Source organism: Argentina silus, assembly GCF_951799395.1.
Source record: "Argentina silus genome assembly, chromosome: 1".
In the NCBI taxonomy this organism is placed as follows: domain Eukaryota; kingdom Metazoa; phylum Chordata; class Actinopteri; order Argentiniformes; family Argentinidae; genus Argentina; species Argentina silus.
In genome coordinates, this window is record NC_139655.1 from 11,321,737 (window position 1) to 11,333,974 (window position 12,238).

General features: G+C 42.9%; 1 protein-coding gene across 2 annotated transcripts in view; it reads right to left on the reverse strand.

Moving 5' to 3' along the window:
- The window catches only part of vill (villin-like), a 12,888-nt gene extending 1,323 nt beyond the window's left edge, over window positions 1–11,565 (reverse strand). Inside the window, exons 1-19 of one of the 2 annotated variants that reach the window (XM_083676369.1) lie at window positions 11,444–11,565; window positions 8,929–9,009; window positions 8,699–8,773; window positions 8,264–8,457; window positions 7,644–7,752; window positions 7,129–7,239; window positions 6,601–6,806; window positions 6,286–6,364; window positions 5,991–6,089; window positions 3,198–3,351; window positions 3,000–3,100; window positions 2,739–2,876; window positions 2,492–2,650; window positions 2,194–2,373; window positions 1,844–1,989; window positions 1,501–1,645; window positions 987–1,175; window positions 669–737; window positions 127–390 (exon numbers count right to left, since the gene is read on the reverse strand). In XM_083676369.1, the coding sequence (XP_083532495.1) occupies window positions 127–390; window positions 669–737; window positions 987–1,175; window positions 1,501–1,645; window positions 1,844–1,989; window positions 2,194–2,373; window positions 2,492–2,650; window positions 2,739–2,876; window positions 3,000–3,100; window positions 3,198–3,351; window positions 5,991–6,089; window positions 6,286–6,364; window positions 6,601–6,806; window positions 7,129–7,239; window positions 7,644–7,752; window positions 8,264–8,457; window positions 8,699–8,773; window positions 8,929–9,000 (2,490 nt within the window). In that variant the 5' untranslated portion in view covers window positions 9,001–9,009; window positions 11,444–11,565. Of the gene's footprint in view, window positions 1–108; window positions 391–668; window positions 738–986; window positions 1,176–1,500; window positions 1,646–1,843; window positions 1,990–2,193; window positions 2,374–2,491; window positions 2,651–2,738; window positions 2,877–2,999; window positions 3,101–3,197; window positions 3,352–5,990; window positions 6,090–6,285; window positions 6,365–6,600; window positions 6,807–7,128; window positions 7,240–7,643; window positions 7,753–8,263; window positions 8,458–8,698; window positions 8,774–8,928; window positions 9,010–11,443 lie in introns of both variants that reach the window. The other variant, XM_083676368.1, reaches the window with a different exon arrangement.
- Window positions 11,566–12,238: the final 673 nt, after the last annotated feature.

A 12,238-nucleotide genomic window follows, 5' to 3' on the forward strand; every position in this document is an offset into this window, starting at 1 on the left:
TACACCCTCGGTGATTCACAGACAAGTCTATGCCAGGCATTCATGCCACTTCCAAATACTATAATAATAATAATGCCATGCATGTGTGCCAGGCTGCCCAGCACGCACCCATAGGGAAGTGCCCACCTCTCTCCGGTTGGGGTCCACTTCCTGTGGCATCTCTCTGGGGGTCTTGAGCAGGACCTTAGAGACCAGACTGATGCTGCCAGGCTGGGGGGACTGGGCCATGGACATGGCTGTTTGGGTTCCAGGGTTGGCTGGGCTCATGGGGTTGAGGGGGCTGGGGGAGCGTCCCATGGATGGAGAGGAGCTGTCGGGACCCCCTGGGGCACTGTATCCCCCTCCACCGCCCCCTATACCGCCGCCGCTCTTATTCAGATTTGTGTTGTTCTACAGGCATGTGACAAGATAATATGTAAGATTCATTTTTTTTAAAACATTTTTTACATTTTTACATTTTAGACATTTAGCAGATGTTAACTGTACTTTCAAGTATCCACTGACATGAATATTGAATGTTGATTCATGTTTCTTTTATTAGAATCATTTATACACACCCACATGTTTAAGCCAGTTTATTACTGTAGATAATATGACAATAACATTGAAAATTGGCTAATAGTGTATTTGTGTTAGTCTGTTAGTGTTAGGGTTAGTCAATCACTTACTACAGTAATTTGTGAGATGGATGCAACATCTCCAAGCTTTTTTTTCATCTCCTCATAGGAGAAACCCCCCTGTTGAGAAGAGAAGATCCACCAGTGCTTTTACAGGAGGTGTGTCGTTGTGTTAATCTATCCCCTCCATAAGAAAAAATCATTCACCAATTCATTGTACTTTTGATTCTGATCACATCTACAAAAGCATTAGTGAAGCCATTCAATAAATCACATACAATCACTATTGCTTGTGCTCTGATTGTTGATACCACAGCACCTAGTGCCCTCTAGTGGTGATACCCTGGACTGCAGAGAGTTCCTACTCACGCTCCACTTGTGGGGGTCCCATGCATTGAACCAACCAGTGAAGGTGGGCGGCTCATAGCCCTGTTTGACCGAGATGATGGGTGTCTCAGGGTCCCGCCCCGCAGGGTGTGTCTTCAGGTACTCTAGAGTGCTGTTACACGCCTCCTTGGTCTCATAATCGTTGGCCGACCTGCCGATCCACAGGAAGATCTGATGGGGAAGGAAAGATTAAATCAAGGTGTTCATTAGTTATAGCAGGGGTTAACCTGAATTGGTATTTTCTTCTTTGACGAAGGAGCTTGCTCTGAAACGCTTCAGCAAATTAAACATCTTTGAAGGGATCAAGTTGCCCTCCAGAACCTCTTTTCTTACTATATTGGTATTTAGTGCATGTCATTATATTTTGTGGTCTGTAACTTCTAACATGAAGATTATGCTCTATGCTTTACATCCTTGCTTCCTCCTAACATGCCTTCACCATGCAGGGGTTTAACTAAGCCCATACCTCATGACCCTGTATACTATGACCTCTCACCTCCTCCCAGGTGTCCAGCAGCATGATGTCATCCTCATCCAGGTCAGATTGGGCAAAGTCTTCCACCTCGGTCATACGGAATCGTCCTGTCTGATTGGAGCACTCAAACAGCCTGGGGCTGTGGAGAGTCTCCTCCTTCTGGAATCTGAAAAGTCACATGACACAAGCAGAAGAGGCTTGGTCTGCTTCATTTCAATGGCTCAAGACATAATTGAGTGTAAGTCAATGACTTTAATAGCCAAATTTGTGTGCATTTCAATGGTTCCACATATTGCCAGATCTATGGTCCTGTAAATGTATTTCAATGACTGAAGATAGCAGTGTGTTGAGGGTCTCTGTGTACCTCTTGTCACAGGCGTAGGGGGCCTTCCCTCCCAGCGTCATCCAGAACTCAGCAGTCTCCTGGCCCTCCATCACCACCTGCTTATCCTGCCTAGACAGGACCTCTGACACAGCCTTCCCCACCTGCCTCTCATCCCCACTACAGCCCTGCTCACACACACACACACACGCACGCACGCACACACACACACACACACACACACACACACACACACACACACACACACACACACATATGTTATTTCTGTAGAGAGAAAATCTGTCAAGTGGTATGATAGACAAACATTCAAACAGTATTGAGTTTCATGTTGAATATCAGAGTGACAGTATCAGCGTAAGAGCATGCTGTACCTTTCCATACCACAGGTAGCACATGTGGTCAGTCTTGAGCAGGAAGACATCATTGCTGTTGAGGCAGGAGGATCGGGCAGGGACCTCTGTGGCCTTTGTGTTGAACTCATTAGTCCCTCTCACCTGGAACAGTCTGGCACCAGGGTCAGGGTTTACCACCCCGGGTCTGCCTGTGCCACCCTGTACAACACACAACCCAACACATACAAAATGTACATATGAACAAAACAAACACACAGATACACACACAAACCAAGACAGGTTCTTCAGACACCAAATCAGTTTCAGGTGATCTCACCTCAAAAATGATGAATCTGCCTTTAAAGATGGCCAGGAAGTGGCGCGGTTCCTTTCCCATGATCACCCTGACCTGGACAGGTGCTCCGTTGAATTTGTTGTCAACGTTGACGGCCTGGTACGCACATGCTGTGATCTCATCCTGAGTAGCATGACGGCCCTGTGGTGAATCACAATACACCGTTAGGTAGACGTGGCCTCTATCTTTAGTTCATTTGTATTTTACTGCATTTGTATGAGCCACACACCAGCCACATGTAGAGAATGTACTGCAGCTGGTTGGATCTCTTGTAGGTGTACAGCACCAGGTAGCAGTCTCCTCCATAGAACTGCCCATGGGAGCTGGGGTGGAGCTCCTTCAACTCCAGGTCCTCAATGCGCCATACCTAGATGGGGTCATTATCACAGAGACTGTAGTTCACATAAAAGGGGTGTGTGTGTGTGTGTGTGTGTGTGTGTGTGTGTGTGTGTGTGTGTGTGTGTGTGTGTGTGTGTGTGTGTGTCCTCACCTGAACTTCTCCAGAGGCATCGTCCACCATGCGCTGCTGTGCTGCCAGTTCTGGCCGGGCGTGTAGCTCCATCACATCAAACTTCACCTGCTCTACTTTAGCTGAGGACAACACCATTGATGGTGTATTATTACACTATACAAACATTACATAATAGTGTACGCATAGTAACACTGTGTTGTGCGGTGCTGTAGTTACCGATATTTCCCATGGAGTAGGCTGTCCCCAGGCCCTGGGTCTGTCCTTTCTCTGTCCAGGACTTGAAGAGGTGCGTAAACATGGCCGACTCTCCTCCTTCACTCATCACATCCACGTTGGTGCTAGCTGGGTAGTTCTTTGCCTTGATAAACCCCTGGTGGAAAGGTGAGATTCAGTGTTTCATTAGTGGGCTTGCTTCAGCAAGTGCAACTATTTTTATTGCTTACTTATTGCTTATTATTATTAGTGGGCTTGCCTCAACAAGTCCAACTATTGTTATTGCTCATACTTATTCTTATTACTGGGCTTGCTTCAGCAAGTCCAACTATGGTTATTGCTCATACTTATTATTATTATTATTATCATTATTATTATTATTATTATTATTATTATTATCATTATTATCATTATTATTATTATTATTATTATCATTATCATTATTATTATTATTATTATTATTATTATTATTATTCCAATTCTTCAGATTTTTTGGTATGCTACTCCTCCTACAGCTTTTAAGCTATTCACACCATTCCAACTTTAAAACGTGCAGAGAGGTCTAACTTGAGTTGCTTACATTTATATTTTTCAAACTCATTATACTTTTTACACAATTCAGCTTTTTGTAACTCAAAAACTCTTATCTTTTAACATGGTGGATTGTTGATTTAGGCCAACATTCTGAGAGCCCCATTGTTTCTGCAACTGCTATGTAACTTTCACAACTCTTGAATAAAAACAACAGGAGACCTGCAGAACACATTCTTAGAATGATTACAAAACAATCCACTCTCTTGGCTACCAGTTCTACCCCACGAAAACCACTCTTAACCACTAAACCAACCAACTCTACCACTCTCAACCACTCTACCCACTGCACTGAACTACCCCAGGTTTATCCTGTGGTATCTATCTATCTATCTATCTATCTATCTATCTATCTATCTATCTATCTATCTATCTATCTATCTAACCTTCTATCTTTCCAACCTTTTATCTATCTAACCTTTCAACTACCTAGCATCAACCTTTCTTCCTTTCACCAGTCACTACTGCTTCACTCAGTATAGCCCATATTGATTAACCTCTTAATTGTTTATCTTCTACAAATCTTAGTGTTACCAAATCTCTACTTTAACCTCATAGTAACTGTTTGATTTTAAATCCAAGCTGTTGGAGTATAGAGCTAAAAGAAGACAAAATGCTTCCTCTTTCCAATACTTATGGAGGACACTGTATTACTGATACTGAGACCAGCACCAGGGAAAAGTCACCAAGTGTCTGTGTGTGTGCATGTATGTGTGTGCATGTACGTAAAAAAAAAAGAACAAAAAAGACACCCACTGACAGGAGGTGCTGGGGGGGGGGGTGCCGCCGCACCTCCTGTCAGTGGGTGTATTTTTTGTTCTTTTTTTTGTTCGCACCACCCCACCCCACCCCACCCCACCATGCACACACGTACATGCACACACGTACATGCACAAACGCAGACACTTGGTGACTTTTCCCTGGTGCTGGGCTCAGTATCAGTAATACAGTAATACAAAAAAAAAGAACAAAAAAAAGACACCCACTGACAGGAGGTGCGGCGGCGGCACCTTTTTTTGTTCTTTTTTTTTGTTCTTTTTTTTGTGTCCAACCACACCACTTAACTATGACCTTCAGGGTGTCATTCCAAAAAACAGGAATGATAATTGTAAACTATTTGCATTTCTGAATCATGTGAAATCTAACTGTGAATATATACATACCCTGAAGGTCATATTTAGTATGACATCACTGACATAGTGTGAGATACTGTGAGTGCATGTCTGTTGTCTCTGTATGAGACATGTGTTGTCTCTGTATGAGACGTGTGTGTTGTCTCTGTATGAGACATGTGTTGTCTCTGTATGAGACATGTGTGTTGTCTCTGTATGAGACGTGTGTGTTGTCTCTGTATGAGACGTGTGTTGTCTCTGTATGAGACGTGTGTGTTGTCTCTGTATGAGACATGTGTGTTGTTGCATACAGATGCAGCATTTATGAAATTACACTGACATTTTTTGTTTGTCCTGCCCCTCCGTCAATTTGATTGTTTTTTTGGCCCAAGATCTCGCTTTTTGTGCTGTGCCCCATTTTGCCTGAAATCCTATTCATTCCTATGGCCATTTGCTCTGAATGGGGACATTTTAAAATGTATCCACCTTTTCATATTTTAAGCTTGACAACTCAATTAAACTTTAAAAAGTGTAGACTGACTCCACTTAAATGACTTCCATTCTGAGTTTTGATACTATGTAGACTTTTTAAACTTTAAGCCTTTTTAAGTTGCATGAACGAACATGGGTTACTATATTATTATCTACACCTGCCCTCTCTAATCTATCCATCCTCTCTTTCATCTATCCATTCATCCATCCAACCAAACCAGCTTCTATCTACCTCTCCTTCTCTCATCTCTCCATCTTTCCCTCATCTATCTAACTTCTTCTGTCTATCTATCTATATAACCTATTCTCATCTATCGGTCTACAGTATCTATCATCTATCAATTCATTCATCCAACCAACCAACAAACCAACCATCTTTAACTGTATCCTCTACTAAAATGAGAATCTCACTTTCTTTCAACTATCCAGCAAATGTATCTATCGTCCAAACCACCTTTAAACTTCTACTACAAAAATAAGACTTTGTAAGTCTCTGGAACTTCTTTTTCTAGTTTCAAATGCTATTTCTTTCTGTCCAGTAAAAACACAACCTGTTACCACTAAAATGTATGGCCTTTGTGTCTGCAGTCCCCTGACTCACCACTGCTCTCCCCAGAGCTGAGCGGCGCTCCTCTTTCGAGGCCTGCTTGCCCTTCCACACCAGAACAGATGCCCCTCCCTGGTCCACGATGTAGCAGTCCTGGAAGACGGGAGAGAAGCACAATAAAAAAAAAAAGTTAAAATAAATAAATAAATAAAAAGAGAGAAGAGGCAGGAGAGAGGGCGTTTTTTAAGCAATCTGTGTGAGATTATACTGTCAAAAACACTGTAGAAAAATACTGTAGAAAAAATACTGTAGAAAAAATGTAAAGGGTTCATAGAAGAAGTGAGGTTACTGAGGAGTGAAGCAGGTCCTGAGTCAGGGGCTGGGTGGCGATCTCCTGCACCATTAATTTCCCACTGTTGTCTGAGACACTGGGGAGAGGGAGGGTCAAACTGGCACTTAGACGGAGGCACACAAACCCCAATGTGTAAGAAGCAGAGAGTTACACATGACTTCATTCACAGAGTACTAGAGAAACACCAGGGACAATAGCCTTGGCACTTGTTGGTTTCTGCTTTATCAAACAACACCTAGCAGGGTTACGATGTAGCATTGTTGACACTCAGACTGTGGGATGAGGACAGAGGGGACCTCCAGAGGTACATACTTGTACAGCCTGACGTTGACTGTCTGTTGCCTGTCTGGTGTGTCATCAGGGACCGCCTCCCTCAGCTGACCCGTCCTCTGGCCCAGCACGGCCATCATGATCTTCATCAGCTCCGGGGAGTCTTCCTCATCGCTTCCCTCCACCACCCCTATCTGTGCCCGCCCACCCCTCTCCCTATCACGGATGTCCTGGGCCAGAAGCACTGCCTGCAGAGGGAGAGGAGGGTGGAGGGTGGAGGGTGGAGGGGGAGACAGTGTCAAACTCAATCACTGTACTCAGTGGTTATGAGAATAAACATTACTATTAGGACAGTCCTGCTCTCCTCTTAGTAGGTATAATAACAAAGGGATTTGACACTGCTGTCTTAGTTTGGTCTCTGTGAAATAAAAGTGTCCAGAGCCGTTGATACTGGAGGGCTATGCTTCAGTCTAAAATAAACATTCACAGGCTATCTCTATTTAGCATCAGCATCTTTAACGCAGTCACAGAGGGCAGTCACAGAGGGCAGTCACAGAGGGCCTTCTGTACCTTGAGTTTCTCCCTCCTGTTGCTCTGGGGCCCATTCCACTGAACGATGACCTTCCCCATGTCCAGCAGGAAGATGTCCCCATTGTTGAAGCTGTTCCACGATACCTCCACCTGGAACATAAACACAACACCATTGACTAGCACAGTGGAGTTAGACATGTTGAGTTGGCCAATGTGTGCCTACTACTGTACAGTACATACAGTGCTAATGTATGTCTTCATTCAATAAGCAAAGTTGTATCTCTCTCAAACAAATATATTGTTATCTATAAAGAAAGGGAATTAGTGACTAACTAGTAGTGGCACTATTGCACACTAAAAAGGGCCAATTGCTGAATAAAAATACTATTAAACAAACAAACAAACAGGTATTTTCTGTGTTATTTCAACACTAATTGACTGTGACAGCTTGTGGGCTGTGAGATGCCCTGAGGGAGAGAGCCGGCAGGCAGTGGTAAGCCCCAGCGTGGGTGACTGAGGATGGGTGAGAGGGAGTGTATCCTCTCCTTGCATACCTCCGTGGCCGTGACATGCTTCCTCCCTTTGACATGCAGCAACCGTAGAATGTTGTACACGTTGGACTCGACGTGACGGAAGCCTGACGCCACCCCACCCTTCTTGAAGCTGAGGGAGAGGTCAAGTATTTGTCAGGTGTACAGTAGATACGGTATCAAAAGTCAAATGTGAATCAAAACCATTAACATCTATCCCCACTAATTCCTCTCCTACAGTACTAGTAAAATGTGGAAAAACATTTGCAACTGGAGAGTGAGAAACAGTAAAGTGAACAGAGAGCTGTTCTACAAGGACAAAACAACTGTCGTCAAAATGTTTTCATTCAGAGGGATTAGTGGAGTAAACCCAGTCTCAGGAGGCTGAACTGTCTCTCTCACACACACAGCTGCCTGTCTGTTATAATGTGACTCAGGTACAGAAATGTGCCTACAGCAGGGGTCTTAATGCTGGGGAATTTTACTGCCATTTCGAAGAGCCACAGTGCTGCTGTTTTTCTTCTCCCTCATATGTGATTTATCTTAACAGTGTTGTTGTTGTTGTTGTTGTTGACTCCCCACACACCTCGGCCAAATCAGTGTCCTTCATCACATTTTAGTATGTGATTACCCTTCTCACTCACATGAGGCCATTCTTGAAGTAGCTCCTGAATTTGGGCGACTCACACCCCTGCACCTCCCTGTGCTGAATAGGACTGCCCCCCAGATACTCATCCAGTTGTGTGACAAAGATGGCTGCTGCACCCTGCTCATCCTGTGAGGAGGAGTTCCCTATCCAGTAGTGGATGTCCATGGAATGAGTGGAGTTCTGTTTCCCCTGTGTACACAAAGGTGTAAAGATACAAACACAGACATATATAGAGAAAGAGAGAGAGAGATAGAGGGAGAGAGAGAGAGAGAGAGAGAGAGAGAGAGCATGAGAGATACACACACAAACAATGTACTGTAGATTAAGCTCAGTTGTGGAAGGTTGCTAGGGCTTGCACAGTACAATATGTTCAAATTAACACCAACAGTGTATGGTAATCCCTCAGTAAATCTAGTAGATTTCTACTCACATAAAGTACGATGTAGCAATCTCCCTCAAAGAAGTTGCCAAAGCCTTGATCTGGAACAGGGACCATCTCCATGTTCTGAAAAAAACTCAAAGTTAGTACCATTTACTATAACTGAATTTCAGCTACCGGTATGTATCTTTGACCTGGGTGGTGTAGAACAGCTAATGACCACTGCATTGTGACTGACTGTACTGTATGTGGATGTGATTATGAGGTCGGACAAGGCTTACATTGATGGTCCAGATCTGCAGGCCTGGCTTCCTGCTGATGCCTTTAAACGCTTCTGGAGTTTCTTCAGTCATTCTGCAAAACTAACAGCACAGAGAGCGTACTCAGGTAAATTCTTAGGATTGTATGCCGTATCAAGTAGTACTGTATGAAGAGCATACAGACTATGAAGCAACTTTGCATTGTTCTGTAAGTGCGTTAGCATGTACCGTACAATAGACTTTTTCATAAATGCATAAGAACCAGCCAAGGTTTCATGAATGAATGTTAAGAAGTAGAAATATGCATAATTACAGTGATACTGCTACACACCACCTGGCTACTAACTGTTCCCACTTCTTTTTTAGGGTCATCCAAAATGGAATCAACTTGAAATACCAAGTCACATATAGCAGAGAGAAGTGAAATGAATGTACCCAAAAGCTACTGTGCAGCACCAAGTAAGTAAGATGCTGCGTGTTATTCAAAATGTCTTCCACAGTCTTAAAAGGAGAAGTAAATGTGTGCTGTGAAGTCATTATGAGAGCCGCAACACTTCATCATTCATCTTCATGAGCTGTAGCTTCTCACTGGGACCAGGTGACCTGATGATGATGACTGCCCTGTTTGAGGAACTCCTGTCTGTCTGTCTGTCTGTCTGTCTGTCTGTCTGTCTGTCTGTCTGTGAGACACCACCAGCACATCTCAACTGTGCTGCCATGGCAGCAAACGAGTTCCGCAATCAGCGCTGCTTAATTGCCTCTTGACACAGATATCAAAGACAACAGCACTGATAAACAAACACAGAGAGTGGCAGAACAAACAGTAGGGACAGTAAAACATAACACTGAAAATGGACCTGCAGTCATGAAAGTAAAGGCAAAATCCAAGCACTAATTAAGAAAGAGAAACTGTTTATTGGTTTAAGTACAGAACAGTAAGTGGGCAGGACAGTTGCTGGGAAACATGGATCCCACAGAGAGTGATTGTAGTATAGTGAGGTGTTGTGCTGTGGAGTATTGTAAGGACAGTGAGGGTGTGTTAGGTCAGGTATACTCAAGCAGGATATTGACCCTAGCCCCACCCCTTATTAATACTCTTGCAGTTCTGGAATCTACTCAGAGACAGAGTCAGATTAGGAATTGACTCATATTAAACAAATACAAATGCCACTACACAACTGCGAAAACAATAGGGGTTGTGGTAACAGTGATTTCACTGGCTGTGATCCAGTATCTGTGAAGAGCTGCTAACAGAACCAAAACCAGGTTCACACCTTCTTCATCATCATCATCCTCATCATCATTATATGAACTTACCCCATGGGCATTTTTCATTGTTTCACAGTCAAAAACTAACCAACTAACCTTTTATCCAAAGTGACTTACATTACAGTGAGTGCATACATTTTTTTGTATACTGTATATGGTCCCAGCAGGAATCGAACCCACAACCTAAGTCATCATGCTCTACCAAGTGAGCCACAGAGGACCTCATCTCTTTATGGTTGGCATAAGACAGTGAATCAACAACCTTTTACAAACCTTTATACACTGTTTGGATTTAGACATTGCTGCACCATACCATTTTCATGACGGATATATACAGCGATACTACCAAAAAACAATGTTAACATCAGTTTTTAAAAAATGCCCATGGGGTAAGGTCAACATTCCCAAAAGATATGCCATGATTCATTTTGCTACATGAAATTCCTCACTACAATCGCACTATTGTGTGCTGGTTATAAAAGTGACTGAGTAAACATAGATACTGGCACAGCAGGGACACTCCTTATGTAAATAAAAGGGAGGTGTCGATGTGACTATGTAAAAATCTAAATGATCCCAATATAGCATTAGTGAGTAAGCTCAGATGGTAAAAGAGGAAGCATCTTTACACAGTTACTGTGTCCACCAATCTTGGACTTGAGTTGACAACTACTGTACACAGCCTTGCATGTCAGGCCTCAAGGTTCTTCAAGACACACAGCTGGTGAACAAGACTAGCTAGCTAGCTGACAACTAAACTCCATCCACACAGAATTTTAGGTTGTTCATGAGAAACACTACCGTGCTACAATACAACACTTTGAGAAAATCGCTGCGTAAAATCAACCCAGTCACCTTGGGTTCATAGTGCTTTATGATGCCCTGCTGACGCCCTGTCAGGAAAGACTGGTTTCACCTCAATAAGCCTCCATTGTCTATTGACTGCGCGAAAAGACAATGGTCAACACAGGCTCAAAGTGCTCACTTAACTAAGTACATACAATAATATCATGATACTTCCCAACCTCAAGTTCACACAAAAAGCCTTATCGCTTGTATTTAACAGTTCACAGTGAGCTACCTGTAACTACCGACAACAAACAATATCTAACAATATTGGCATGTGCATTTTGGTGAAGTGCACTTATTGAAAAAACATTAACTGAACTTGCATTATTCATTACAAAATACAAAACTGATTCAGTAGTTTTTATTAACAGCACTGAAGCACAAAATAATGTAATGTAACTTATGCATTCAATCTTACCTTAGGCAGGTGTATGAGACGAAATGGTCCAGGTGTGTGATGAGCAGTGAAGTCTCCTGTTGTCTGTCTTTATGTAAATATGTGTGTAGGTGTGTGTGTGAAAAGTGTAACATCTGCGTCTCTCTCTCTCCCTCTGTGATTGTGTGTGGTGGTCACGGTAGGGTGTGTTTATGTCTGATTTCTCCACCCAGTTGCAAACACACCTGCACTCCCGACGTCGCTCCCTTCATCAGCAGTACCACAAGCCTAAAACGTCCCTCCCCATTGTGTCTGAGTTCTAAGTGCTCTATTATAAGATACCCTCCACCCTCCACACAGGCCGGTTCTCAGTGGTGGTGCTACCAAATGAAAATATTTGTATGCACCTAAACTCTGCATTTCATAGAACAAAGATCACAAAAATGTATAATCTTTGTCTGATTAAAGATTACAGATAAACAAACATGCACATTTAGGTATTCCTGTCATCCAATAGTCAATGGATGTACTTCTTCACTTAGCTGCACTGGAATTAGCATAGAGTACAGTATGGATAAGAGGTGCTTTTGTACTTACAGTAAATGTCATTCTGAATTACTGTGAAAGCCATTGTGTGCTAGATAAATCAAATAGTGCACTGCTTTGACCTTTCTGAAAAGAAACATTCTCAAAATGGGGTCATTACAGTAGCTTGGCTTGCCATCATTTCTACATCACAGCCAGCAGTAGAGCTGTCCCCATTCACTGCAATTATGGGACACATAGTAACATTAGATACATACAAAATAGATGTACACTGCCTTTCATATTATTATT